The sequence below is a fragment of the Pempheris klunzingeri genome, chromosome 19, assembly GCF_042242105.1.
Source record: "Pempheris klunzingeri isolate RE-2024b chromosome 19, fPemKlu1.hap1, whole genome shotgun sequence".
Lineage (NCBI taxonomy): Eukaryota > Metazoa > Chordata > Actinopteri > Acropomatiformes > Pempheridae > Pempheris > Pempheris klunzingeri.
Genome location: NC_092030.1, coordinates 7,070,408 through 7,084,436, shown reverse-complemented (window position 1 = coordinate 7,084,436; position 14,029 = coordinate 7,070,408). Strand labels below are relative to the sequence as shown.

At 41.1% G+C, this 14,029-nt stretch overlaps 1 protein-coding gene across 1 annotated transcript; it reads right to left on the bottom strand.

The window, feature by feature from the left end:
- Positions 1–391: 391 nt before the first annotated feature.
- Positions 392–10,205, bottom strand: c7b (complement component 7b). The gene is made up of 18 exons (XM_070850671.1): positions 9,795–10,205; positions 8,970–9,031; positions 8,638–8,713; positions 7,541–7,682; positions 7,189–7,333; positions 6,912–7,050; positions 6,566–6,694; positions 5,874–6,117; positions 5,271–5,384; positions 4,957–5,123; positions 4,152–4,380; positions 3,843–4,014; positions 3,428–3,515; positions 3,110–3,242; positions 2,452–2,643; positions 1,549–1,645; positions 1,245–1,426; positions 392–822 (listed from the first exon to the last, which is right to left on the bottom strand). Exons 1-18 carry the CDS (start codon positions 9,858–9,860, stop codon positions 644–646), a joined length of 2,556 nt encoding a protein of 851 aa, XP_070706772.1. The 5' UTR covers positions 9,861–10,205; the 3' UTR covers positions 392–643.
- Positions 10,206–14,029: the final 3,824 nt, after the last annotated feature.

Sequence of the window (14,029 nt, the reverse complement as noted above, 5' to 3'; positions counted from 1 at the left end):
TGTCCAAAATACATGAAAATTCTGAACCGCATGGAACGGTCGGTGTCCGGCAACAGGACGAAGCCGCCGCACACCCCGACATGCACAAAGGTGCGAGGGCCCTTCAACGCTGCTTGCAGCTTTAATTTAAGAATGTCTCTGTAATGGGAGTACGTAGTGACTTACTTAAAAAACTGCTTTGTAGAGCAACGTCCAGCTTTCACCACAAGCTGTCCCTTATAATTATTATTACTTATAATCTGTCCAGGCGCTTAATCACAAAAGTGATCATTTTTGTTTTATGTACTAATTCATGTGATATTAGATGGCACTGTTTGATTCATAGATTAGACTAGTAAAGCAATTATTATATTAGTTAAAGCAGATATTTCAACCAAATCAAGAGAACAAAATTGTATTCTGAAGAGTTTTATTAACTTCCTATGATAGAAATAATCTATAAAACATTTTTACTCAAATGCAAATGTCTTGAATCATCTGCCTGCCATGACAGTGTAATAATAAATGAAAAGACACCACAGGATGGCAAGGGAACATATTTACATCATTTGTTGTTGTTTGCAACTCAGTCATTGAGAAAAAAAACCAAGTTCCTGCTTTATATACATTGTGAATCTGCTCAGTGAAAAAACAAAACAGCCATCTACTCTGGACAAGCCTCAATGCTGATCACATTGACCTGCTCCCCAGCACACCTTCGGGCCCCAACCGCACACTCTGTCATCGTCACGGCAATGCCACCAACACCAGTGCTGGTGCACAGGGGGGTGGAGTCTTTGGGGCACTCTGACGCAGTCCGACACATGCATTTTCTCTCCGATTCTATAATTGGAAAAATTACAAAAACATGTACTGGTGCAGTCACACGTGTGTTCACACTAGAATAAAGATCAGGGAAGATGATGAAATTCCGAAAAATGTAGTGATAAACACCTTCAGTCAGATGATCAGACAGGTTGTAAATAAGCCCCCAGGTTAGCTCGACTTATCAAACTGACTGTTGTAAACATCATAGATTACAGACCCACTTACTGCATGTGTGACAATGAAAGTTTAGATAATGGCTGATCTGTAACTGTTATCTCGTGCGCAACTTGTCTGACTGCCTGTGTTTCGTGTCCCTTTGTCTTTTGTACTTTTTTAGTAAAGTGTTAATATAACTCATTGATATGATGGATAAAACTTAAGAAGGAGAAGTTGTAATAGATAAGAATTATCATTCAAAAGAGGGGCAGCAGACTTACCCTGACAGACTGTCCCGGGTTTGCAGTCCTCACAGGACGTGAACGTCTCCCTTGGCCAGTCACAGTCACTGTCATTGGCCAAAGTGAAGCTTCGCCCCACACACTGCAGGGCTCCAAGCTGACAAACACCAAGTAAACGGCTTTGGCTTGAGCCGAGTCTGGCACACAACTGCAGAGACGTCCTAAATGAAATGAAATGGACATATAGAAAGATGCAGTGTTTGCATTTTTTCACATTTTCATACCGTAGACCAGGCATTTCCCTGTGTGCAGTGCAGACATGATTAGCAAAAATTATACTCACGGGCACTGAAATGGCATTTTACACACACACTCAGTTTTTCCTACGTTCTCCCACAGCTTGCACTTCAGGCCAGAAGGAGGAGAGGGAACTGTGGGTGCTGAGTAGAGAATATAGAAAATGGGATTGGTGTGTGTGCACAGAAAAAAACAACCTAAAAAAAGCCATGGTCAGTATTTTTATAATAACAATAGATCACGTGACAGCATGTATATGAAATGGGTCGCTCGTGGTGATGAACCCACAAAGAATAATAACTGGACTGTACAGCCCCCCTCAGCTTTGGTTTACGGCTACAACTTTAGGGTTTTTTTTGTTCACTCTCATCGTTCTGCATCGTTTGCAGTTAAAAAGCTAAAAAAAAATCAGAACAGCTATACAAATACAGCTTTAATTTGGATAATTTGGTATTTGATGTGCACGGTAAAACCGAATATTTTGGATTCCTTGCTATTGTCGTAAGGAGAATGGAAGATGGCAGCAATGATAGCAAAACAATGTAGTGAAGAAGTTATGTGGCTTGTGCATGTAGTACATGGATCACCCATTTTTGTAACGCAAATAAAAAGTGGCAGCATTTCAATCAGTTTAATCAATTGTTGCAGTCACACTTCAGATTTGGTTTATTTCATTTTGATCGAAGCTGCAGTAATTGCTTTTTTGACACTAGGGGACAGAAACAAGTCAGATTCATTGTGATGCAGCTGCTCTGACTATCATACATAGTGTACAGTGGGCTTATCAGTGCTCGTCTGCTGAAAAAAGAGAGTGAGGAGACAGAACCAAACAGTAAATGTGCCTCCATACCAAAACAATGTGCTAAAAGAGGCTCAAAAGGCTCAGAGGAGCTTCAGAGTTGGTGAGAACTCTCTATGGGTTTTAATCCTGAGAATATATGACCTGTACCTGCTTTACAGTGAGAGGTGGCCGGAGAGGGAGACCACTGCAGACTGGGACTGCACAGGATCTCTGATACCTCAGCGTCCAGCACTGACCCCTCAGGACAGGACAGGGACACTCTGTCTCCAATCTGATAGGCTGCTTTGCTGGGTGTCGCTATGACGTCACTGTCGAGAGGAGGAAGCCCACATGTGGAACCTGGAACAGGAAGTTAGAGATTTCAAGCAAGAACACGTGAAAAAAAACTTAACATTGTGGTCCACAGGCAGTGATAAATTTAGCAGAGAGCGAAAAAGGAAGACCCAAAAAATCATGGCAACTAAAGACTACAGAATATGTGGTCACTGTTCAACAAGTGAGGCTGAGAAAAAGAGTACAAAAAAGTACAAAATGTTGTGAAATATTCAACATTTATCTGGATCCACATCTGCATTAAAGGCATGGAGGAATCTATGTTGGACTAAACTGGTCTTTCACACATATTAGCACAGGTTTAGTGTCTTGGGAGGAAGGGGGGGGGGGGTGCTAGACCTAAATTAGGCACAATTTGCAACTAATTTTAATTGACATCTATTACATTAAGTGATTCCTGAGATACGTTAATGAACAAACAATAGAAATGAATGTATCATCTCCTGACAGAGTTAATGAAGTGAAGACGTACTTTTACAAACCATCGCTCCTGTCTTCCATGTCTGGTTTTCAGTGCATTCAGCCACAGCGACTCCGCTGAGGTAATGACTGCCTATGCAGGTGTACTCCACCGTGTTTCCAACCAGGTAAAAATCTCTGGGATTCTGAGAAACACAGAATCTACACTTAAAACATGCACTTAATCGGGTGTTCTTCTATTCTGACCAACTAATCTGCAAATTAAAGAAACATAACTTCTTAACTGCACCATCTTAATACAGTTCTGTCACTGCAACCAAAAAGCTCACGGCTCAAAGTTGACATTAATGGATCATTTAAGCAAACTCACCTGAATAAATCCATTCCTGAGGTTTGGGGGAGGTCCACATGTCTTTGGTGGAGTTACAGAGAGACTGAAGCACTGAGGCTCCATCGTCCTGCAGCAAATAGGTTACAGTGAGAAAACATTGCAATAGGAGGACATGGTGATTTGATTTTATCATCAGGAGTCAAATCCTCCAGAATATCACAATACAGTCTTATTTTCTCTGTGGCCCTCATTTGAAGACTTATCAAAAGCATCAAGTGTGCTTACTTGAGGGCAGAAATCTACCATTTTGTGATACAAATCTGGTTCCTACATGATAAATCACTACATTTTAGAGTTAAGACTTGGTTTTGGCTAACGTGGGGATGGGGTTAGGGTCGATCTGTCCTACTACAACATGACAAACAGGTTTGTGTGTGTGTGCTTGTGTCCTCACTGTAAGTACTGGATGTCTGCATCCTCACAAGGTTTCTGCTCCACCTGCAATCCGGAGCAGTGGCGGCCGCCTCTGCTGGGGGCAGGGTTGTTGCAGCTTCGGGTCCTTGACCTATGACCTCCAGAGCAGGATCCCCAGGAGGACCAGCAGCTCCAGCTGCCATGGATCACCCCTGAGCAAGGAGCCGAACAAACGGCTCTATTTAGAGGTCATTTTTGTGACTTTTTCATTCCTTTCATTTTTTTTAAAATCAAATTTGGTTTTATTATTTTTTACCCCAACTTAACATTCTGTCTTTTGTTTGTTTACCTGGTTGCTCTCCAGTCACAGCTCCCCTCTCACAGGCTCTTCCTGAGGTTCCTGGCCGGCAGACGCAGCGACACTCGGAGCCCGTCAGCAGCGGCTGCCCGTTGTTCTGGCAGGGCCGACAGTGACAGGGGTGCTCCTCAGCCAGGTACTCCTCTGTGGCTCTTTTCAGCTGAAGCTTCTTCAAACCTGCACACTGCACCTCCTTCACCAGCTCATACAGAGGACGCAGCTGGAAAGCAGGTTTACAGTTTATTAATGTGCATATAAAGAGAATGCTAGACATATGAAAGCATCCAGTTCAACCATAATACTGCTAAATATCTATAAGAACAATGCTGCTCCTTAATTTCCAAGTCTTCTATAGACTAAGGATACAGATTTATTTTGCCCTTGTCTTTTACCATATAATGTTTGCAGCCATTAAGTGAATTTGTGTGCACCTTTTGCAGGCTCATAATTTTTAAACAAATCAATCTGAGACATAGTTGGAGTTAATATTGATTAGCAAGCAAGCTACAACTAGTAGAAATTGCCTGCATGAGATTTCAAGTTCAGTTGACAAAATCAAGGGTTGCTGGTTAAAAACTACTTCTGTCTGTAATAAATTTGTCTTTTTTTTTTTTCAAAGAGGTGGGACATAGCAAAGGCTCTGTTGAAGTAGAGGGTGGAGGAAATCACAACAAAACATTAGACATTAGATTAGAATAAAGCCAAATCAATGTATGTTGACAGCAAAGATAAGTAAAAAGAGTGCATAAAAGCCTAACCAAAGCTTTGTATCAACCAGTTGTGTTGTCTGTCATACCTTCTGGTCTATGACTTCAGGGAAGTCTTTGACGGACGAGGCCCAGTTGTCGTAGATCTCTCCATTAGTTTCTGGGTTTTCCAGATCCAGAACACTCAGGCTGGCTGTAAAGCCTGGATCTCCTCCGAAGATATTGACCTTAATGGGCATCTTCTTTACATTGTGTCCTGCAGATAAATGACAATAGAGCTCACGCTACACTTTGTGATTGTCAACTTTATTAATTTAATTCATTTAAATCCAAACTTGACAAAATGAAGTTGTACTTAATGGACGTCTCACTGCGTGTGTGCTTTGACAAAGCTTTCACTCACCATCGCTGGATGATAAAGATTGTGTCAGTCTTTCACAGATGGTCTTCACTTTCTTCCTGAAGAGACGCCGTTTCACCTTTCTCCAACACCTCTGGTACTCTATGTCCGTTGTACCTTTACACAAATAAGGCAATGGCGAAAGATATCAAAAGCATCAAAAATGTAAAATTCTAAGTTGATTAAAGCATCATTTTTAGGAAGGCATGACACATAAAATCCTTTAATATTTTTTAATATTAATCAGCATGTGTGCTCAATTCAATAACATGTCTGCATTATTTCATATTCTAATATATTAGCAACTATATTAGTCTTTATTTATTGATAATTGTCTAACATGTGAATGTACTTTCATTGGCTTACTTTTCAACATGTTGTCGTAGCAGGGGAGCCAAAAATCTAATTCCAGCCGACTGATTACCTCTAAACATGAACGGTTCAAATGTGGTTCTGACCAATATTGCAAATACAAGAAACAAAGTGACAGTATTCCCTAAAATAACACATCACATTCACCTCGCTTGAGATGTGCTTCATCAAGATGTCTGGATATGTAAAGGCACCGATATCAGTAGCACTAATGTTCACACCAAAGGTTCTTACTGGTTGATGAGAGCGCCTGATGGTCTAACTCCAACAAGGCTTGGTATTCGCCTCCAAGTGAGCCCTCGGAGAGGTAGTGTGTGCCGTATGTCTGCAGCAGCTGGCGGTATGCAGAGTAGTCATATGTGAAAGGCAACGATGACAAGGCCTTCCAGAAGCCTTCGGACAGAGTCAGATACTGAGGGGCAGAGTTTTGGAACTGGGCCAGCTCCACTTTATTCTTCAGGATTAGAAGTCTGTAGGCCTGGACAATAGATGTAAAAAGACTGGTGTAAGGTCACAAATAGAAACCTGTAATCTGACTGGTGAGAGGGCCCAAGGATAGCAATATTAGGCCAGTGAGCCAATATCCAGCCATCCATCCATCCTCTATACCGCTTATCCTTCAGGGTCGTGGGGGGGCTGGAGCCAATCCCAGCTGATTTTGGGTGAGAGGTGGGGTATAGAGACAGACAACCACTCACGCTCACACTTACAGGCAATTTAGAGTCACCAATTACCCAGCATTTTTCAAGGGAGACTCTAAATTCATAATATCAAATATTGCAAATGCACAGGTTTTTGAACTAGGCTCAATCACCTTTCGGTGATAGATAGTGACTTAACAAACAATTATTTAGGAGAAAAATGTCAAGGTTGCCCCTTTAAAGTAAGAAGTCTAGAATAAGTGATTTGCGAGGTCTTATCGTTACCTTATTGTCAGTCAGCTCTTTGTGGAAAGTGCGACGGTCGTGTCCCACCAAGGCGTTGGCCTGGATGTGCTGCGTGTACGACCAGGAGCTCTCGTAGGATTCGTCGCTCTCTTCATTGTCTACTTTCACCTGCAGCACAAACAAACAAAGCAACAAAGCTCAACATTTCTTTCATTAGAGCAGCTGCTGTGACAATAACTCATCATGCTCTGCTATTTACTGCATGGCTCTAAGCGTGGCAATGTCTCTCGTGAGGGTAATGAAGGAACTGTAAAATCGAGTTTGACTAAGATTACAAACTGTTATCAGCCGCAAAGTTTGAAATGCACTTTCTCCTTCGACTCACCTCAAAGTTGTACCTGAGGATGCTCTGTGGCAGTCTGTAATAGACTTTATGGTCACCACTGAACACCTTCCTGCACTGCCCTCCAAAGCTCAGAGTGTTGATCACTCCTGCTCTCAGTTTACCTGTTAGCACGTCATACCTGTAAAACATGACACAATAAATCTGTTTGATGGACTTTTATTTAATAGGTGACACGTTTTTCACCCTAAACACAACGTCAAGCTGTTATCTAAACTCACTGCAGTAAAGACCCAGGCGGAGCTGCGGAGCTACTCACCCTCTGCCTGTGAAGTCTGAGTTGGGGGGTGTTTTGTCAAAGTCACATGAGTACTGGTTGCTATCTTGATCACAGCTTCTCTCATCCAGACCATCCTCACAGTCCTGGTCTCCGTTACACACCAGAGACTGGCTGATACACTGACCTGCATTAGGGTTTCAATAAAGACTTGTCATTCCACAAAGTCTACAAAGTCCTTTTAAATGATGTAAGGTGTAATTAAATATTGAGTACTAGTGGCGCTAACAACTTAGTTAGTTAGTTGTTGTTAGTTAGTTAGTTGATAAAAATAGAAATAATAATTATGTTGTAACAAGTAGCTTTTGCTCATTTGGAATATCTGGCAACATACCAGAGGTGCAGCGGAACCTGTTTCCACAGCCTGTTTCTAGGGGACAACTTTTCTCTGGTACACATGGTTGTGTTTGTGTGGCTTCTCCTGAACATGGCACACCCCCATACTGGGCGTACACCTCCACATGGCGAGTCCGCGCCTGAAAAGGAAGTGATCATAGTGATGAATTAAGCTTGAATTTACATACTGTTTTTATTTATTCTGGCATCAATTGAGAACCACTTCTCTGAACAGGAGTTTATACTTTTTTCTGGACTTTCTTGGGACTCAATTTTGGGTCCCGAATTTTCACAACTTACTGCTGTTAGCCGTTATGAGACTACAGTATAATGAGTGGTTTACAAATACAGACATGGTATAATAACTGCAAAGTTTTTAAAACTGTGAGATTCACTTCATTTCATAACCACAAAATATGTTTGCGGGAGCAAATTACAAATCTGCAAAATCTTTCATGTCAAGTTTAACTTTGATGTACAACTTTTTTTCCCACTGACCAATAGTGAACCATCGAACCATTTTCTTGAGAAAAATAAGAGCCCAAGAGTTCAAAACAAAGGAAGCTATTACATTAGCTATACAGCTCCATTGGATGTTATATAACCTACCAGGGTATAAATTGTTCAGAGAGCTATTCCATCTGGCTAGTACTAACAAATACAATCGCCTGCTAGTTTGCCAGCTACAGCAGGTCGCCAACTTAAACTGCAAGTAGCCATTACATTACATATTTTGTGAGGACACACATAAAATCACTGTGCTACTTCCTGGGGACCAGGGATTCAGATTAGTTTGATCTGTATAATGGATTTATGTAACAGGGTCAATATTGTGAGCATCAGACACCACTTTTGGCCACAATTAATTCAATAATATAATAATAAAACTATCAATAAAAATCGAAAATTTAAATAAATTGTGTTTGCTCTGTATTCATTATATTACATTGTAATGTAAACAGGACTTGTGCATGATTTAGTGACTGGCCTCCCATCTGGGGACAAAACCTTAATCTCCACATGGTTAGCCAGTATTATAATAATGAGAACATGTCCCCACATGTACAGTGTGAATATGTGTGTGCTCTGAAGTACCTTTGTACTGGAGCAGCCATCACATTCGGACCACTCTCCATAAGCCCCCCATCTGCAGTTCACTGGCTGCTGACAGCTGAGAGGAATGGACACTGATGTTATCAATAACATTGAGTAACAAGTAATTGAGTCTTATTATCCATCTTACAGTGAATACAGGATTAATTAGATTGATGTAGCACAGGCCAAAACCACAGTCTTTTGACAACAAATTCATAATGTCCCAAGAATATGGATAATTTGGCGAATTTAGAATTTTTCACACCATCACTACGTTATTAACCAAATGATAGTACTGTAATAAGATGTGTGGTTCATGTGTGTGCACCTACAAAACTGGAGACAGAAGGACGAGCGACAGTGCCAAAGAAGACAGAGCTGCAGCCAAGTCCAACTGTGCACAAAAGGCAAGAAAACACCATAAAAATGCAATTTAATTTTATTCTTAGGCATGAGTCACAGTTAGTGGAAACCTAAATCATCAGCATTTAAAGTAAGGCTTGAAGTTATTCCCACAAACCAAGCTAGCCTAAACAAATAATAACTTTGAATGGTAATCTGTGGTTAATGAGAACACATGAAAGTTCTGTTGCGTTCCTTAGTTGTGAATTAGAGGAAAATCCAATTTACACTCCAACTTTACCTTTAAGTTGGTTATATTAGGCAAGAGTTATATTTGGAGACATATTAAACAAATGTTTATTTCATTATTAACTCAGATATTATTATTTTTTAACTTAGATGTGTTTAGATCAAAAAATCTAAGCTGGATAAACTTAAAACCTGAACTTAAAGGTGCAGTGTGTAGGATTTAGTGGTATCTAGAGTTTCCCGTCATACCTCCCCTTGTCCATCATTAATCATGTACCCCCATTTTTAACTATAACTAGGAATCCATGTATACGGCTACAGGCAAACCAAGAAGGGTAGAAGAGTAGGGTACAATCTAATCTAATCAAGATCACAATAATTCTCTTTATACACAACTGAAAACCTAATTATGAATAATATGTTCCATTTCTACTTTCCTATGAGAAAGATTTTTGTTAAAGTTTGTTGCTTTTCTCAACTTTATTACAGAACCAAAGCAATACTTTCCCATTTTTGATACATGGTAATAGTGGCACCACTCTGAATGGTAAATGAGTTCACAGTACCTTCATGATGTGCTCCTCAGAGTTCGGCCCCCTCCTCTGGTCCAGCACACAAACACTCAAGCTCATATAATCAGGACTGGTTGGGGGTGGAGGGGCGATTACTCAACAGATCCCCGAGGTTTAGGAATTCCCAAGCTGAAGAAACTCTCCTCTATCAAACCAGATTTTTACCGCCTCTGTTCACAGAATGAGTCATGGACAGAGACCAAGTGTTCTTTTCCACAGCTTCAGTCCAAAGCCAGTCATGCTTTTTTGGTTCTTCTATCTGCACTCCATTCTTTCCAATAACACAGTGAGCTTATTGCCCGTACTCCTGTTTGCTTTGTGCTGAAAGCAGTGTGATGAAATCTGCTCTTTGTCAGCCTTATTGGATTATGACAGGACTAGTTGCGTCACGATGGATTAAAATGTATTCATTTGAAATACCAATTTTCCATTTATGCCAGCATGCAAATTCTAATCTAAGCAATGATGTCCCCTTACTTCATATGTACATGTCTCATCCACCTCTACATACATCCTGCAACAAACATCTCAAAATATGCTGTACAAATTTAGGGTATTCAAGTCTTGTGAAATCTTGTTTTTATCATAGGAACAATCAAAATCACCATGAGCTGAAAACCCAGTGTGCTTGATATTGTGTAATACATACAGCTGTTTGCCCCAGAGGTCATGATCAGCAGTGAGGCTTCACAGGCACGCAGACATAATCAGCTGTTGGTGCCATCTAGTGGTAATTTAATGTCTCAGGGTTTGGCACCAAGACACAGATGCCACACTGTCTTTTATTAAAACACTTAACTTCCCGCTCAATATCAATATCAATCTCTCTTGCGATATTCATGATCATCTTCTCCTCAGTTCTCGCCATGGCTGAACTGTGGTTGGGAATGTGGGCCTGGGGCTTGTTTTGTAATTTGCAATCCAACAAGTCCCAACTCGCCTTCACCTCCCATCATAACATAGTATCATATTTTTCTATTCTTTATTATTACCACCATTATTTATCTTGCATTAGATGAACTGAACTGTTTTCATGCCTGCCTTATGACACATCTACCATTGCCTGATGTCTTTTCGTTTGCTGCCTTGCGCTGATTTAAAAAACGAAATCATCTGGTCTGATCATTATCTAGCAATTCAGCTCTCATTATTCAAGGTAAAAGGTTGTTTTTATTATCTCCAAGGGGCAACCTGTTGTAAAGATAGCAGTAACCACACCGCCACATCACCACATCATCATACCATAACAATAAGTGCAATCACATATAAAATTACATTGATGTGTTTAAAAGGTGTATTGGTCCTATATCTTGTATCTGCTTGTATCTGCAGCCAGGCGGAGGCAACGTGAACCCCTTGGACACAGGGTGGCGAGGATCTACCAGGACTGATGGGGCCCTCTGCAAAGTCCTTATACGAGTCCTTGCAAATAATGAAGGTCATTCAGGGTGAAATTTTTGCTGCTCACTTTGACGACAGCCTGCAATCGGATTCTACTTTTGATGGTAAGTGACCCCTACTAGCTGAACAAAGGTTAGGAATAACACATTTTCATAAAAGTTTTGTCAAGCTGTCAAAGTTTTGGGCTGTCCTAAACATGAGCGTCCACATGAGGCTCTAAGGTCAGCTTGTCAGTGCCAAGATATTTGAACTTTGGCACTGCAAATGATGGCAAGCTGACCTTGGAGTCTCATGTGGAGGCTGTGTGTATCAAAGGTATCATTCCACAGGTAAAAAAAAGTGAGGACAGATGACAACTGTTGTTCAAGGACGGACAAGAGAACAAACTGATCTCTGATCAACAGTATTAACCTCACATGACGTCCAGAGAAAAAGAAACAAGTAATCTAAATGGGTGCTGCTGCCTCCAGAGACACAGAAGAACATGCCATGTAGCCACATATTTCCCCCCACAAGTTGGAGAAGACCAAGTTAGAGCTGAAAGGAGAGAGAATATTGGACTTAAATGTACTGGATGGACACAAAGATGACTCCAATTATTTGACAATATCATAGTCATGTAAATATGCTAGTATGTTAGCCAGGGCAACTATCTATAATGATTATGTATCAGAAATTTGTGTCTGACAGTTTTTATTCTTCATTCATTCTTCACCTCAACAGTCAAACCTAAAGATACAGCCGAAAAATAGTAGTGCTATCACTTACATGTATTAATCACACCACTCCTCTATGATTATGGCATTTTTCATTTTAAGAACAAAAAAACTTTCAGAAACTCTACCTGTTCAGCACCAGACAGGAGAGTTCGACTAGTTGGTGATCGAAGTGGAGCATTTAGCAGCCAAAGAGTCACAGGAGTTAGAGAATGGAGACCAAAAAAAAAACTGACTCACATTGGACTTCCATTCATCAGGTTGCCAGAAACAAAACTTCAGATGAATGACGCTGCTCTGTGTCTGTTTGCTGACATATTTTCAACGACACATTACACACATGCAGACAACTTGTTTCTACTGCCACCAGGTGGCCGACAAACCCAGCTACCACAAGTTAAAGTGAATAAACAGGATGATTGACACTATTCACTCATTTTGACTGATTTAATCGCCTCTTAAGACTGTGTGTGTGTGTGTGTGTGTGTGAGTGTGTGTGCGCATGTGCGTGCTATGAAAAGTATATGGAGAGTGTGGTGTGTGGGTGGTCCCCACAGTCTGAGGACGCAGTCAAAAACAAGTTGTTGCTGACATGTGAGTGGGTGAGACTCACATGCAGGCTTTTACTGACTGAATGTGACCTGAAATGTGACTCCACCGGTTGGGAGACACTGAGGAGCAGTTCCATTACATATAGACAAACTAATAGGTGAGGTTTTACTGCAGAAAAATGTAGCTGTTCGCCTTTATTCAAAGTGTTTTACCCTTTCTTAGGTTGATCATAGTGTCTATGCACACATATTTCAGCAGATGGGAAATAACAGCTTGCACTATTCAAAACAAGTGCAACTAACGTACTTACTGGAGTTACAGTACAGATAATACAAGTAAAATGAGGAGCATTTCCATTTTTTGTGTGTGGTTTTCCTCCACTACTTTTTCCACTACTAGCATCACATACATGTACTTAATCTGCATACGTAAAACTAAGTGCAGTACTAAAAATGCAAAACTAAAGTACGTAAAACTAGATGCAGTGAAATAAAATGTGAAAAGAAGTGGAGGAAAACCGCAAAATGGAAATGCTCATCATTTTACTGTTTTATTATATGCACTGTAATTCCAGTAAGTATGTTAGTTGCACTTGCTTTTAATAGTGCAAGTTGTTATTTCCCATGTGCTGATTTACAGGTCTGTTCATACACACATACATATTTTTTTTTACATCAACATAGAAGAAAACTGACCTACACACTTTTAAAATGTCGGCCACTCTTTCTATGTATTTCTATATAGCTGTCAGACAAAAGTAGTGAAGTATAGTAGAGTCAAGTACATGAAAACTGTATTTAAGCAGAAGAAAACTTGTAATGTGCCGGTTGCCGTCCTGTAGTGTCCAGACTCCGCCGACAGATGGCGCCCCTCCCTCTGCCTCGGACACAGCAGGACGGCTCACAGCTGTGCAGCTGCTGCTCACACAGACCGGCTGACGGGGATTCTTCGACAGCGTCAACACATTCCCGCCTGGTTTTCAGAGGCTGTCTCTTCTGTTTGGGGGACTGTGGAGTTCCGCTGTGTCTCCAGCAGACCTGAAAGAGCTCCAGGACGGGGGATCAGACCGCTGTGCGGTGAGCCGCCTCCTATCTCACGTCCCTGCTGCATGTTCCTGTGAGTCCGACCCGTTTAACTCCTGCTCATCCACTGAAAGCTGACCTGCCTCTTAGCCTGTCAACACGGGCTGCCTCTGGGCTACTTGTTGTTGTTGTTGTTGTCTTGTCAGAGCTCTCAGCTTTTTATTTAACCTCTGTGCGTGAATCTTGCACAATCTCAGAGAACACAAGGAGGGGATCAGTCTGAGCTCGGAGAGAAGTGAACAAACCGGAGATGTCAGGAAGCTGAAAGCTCTGGGAAGAAGTTAAACGTGTCTGTAGAGTGTCACAAAGGGAGCATGTCAAGGTCTCAATGTGCCAAACGCATGTGGCAAGTCTGCAGGTGGTAAAAGGTGGATAGGGACTTCAGATAGCCTTCTTTATTTGTTAAGTTTCTAATGGAAATACATGTAATTGTTTACTTCTTTGAAAGCAAAATAGAACTGAAACATTCACTTGATCA

Bases quoted from the DNA above. Each gene is read 5' to 3' on its own strand.
- c7b (XM_070850671.1), bottom strand. From the start codon at position 9,860: ATGAGCTTGAGTGTTTGTGTGCTGGACCAGAGGAGGGGGCCGAACTCT. The intron at 5,385-5,873 runs GTAAGAACCTTT...ATTTGTGTAAAG, and splicing joins TCAGGCGCTCTCATCAACCA to GTACAACGGACATAGAGTAC. The intron at 1,427-1,548 runs GTGAGTATAATT...CATTTCATTTAG, and splicing joins AAAATGCCATTTCAGTGCCC to GACGTCTCTGCAGTTGTGTG.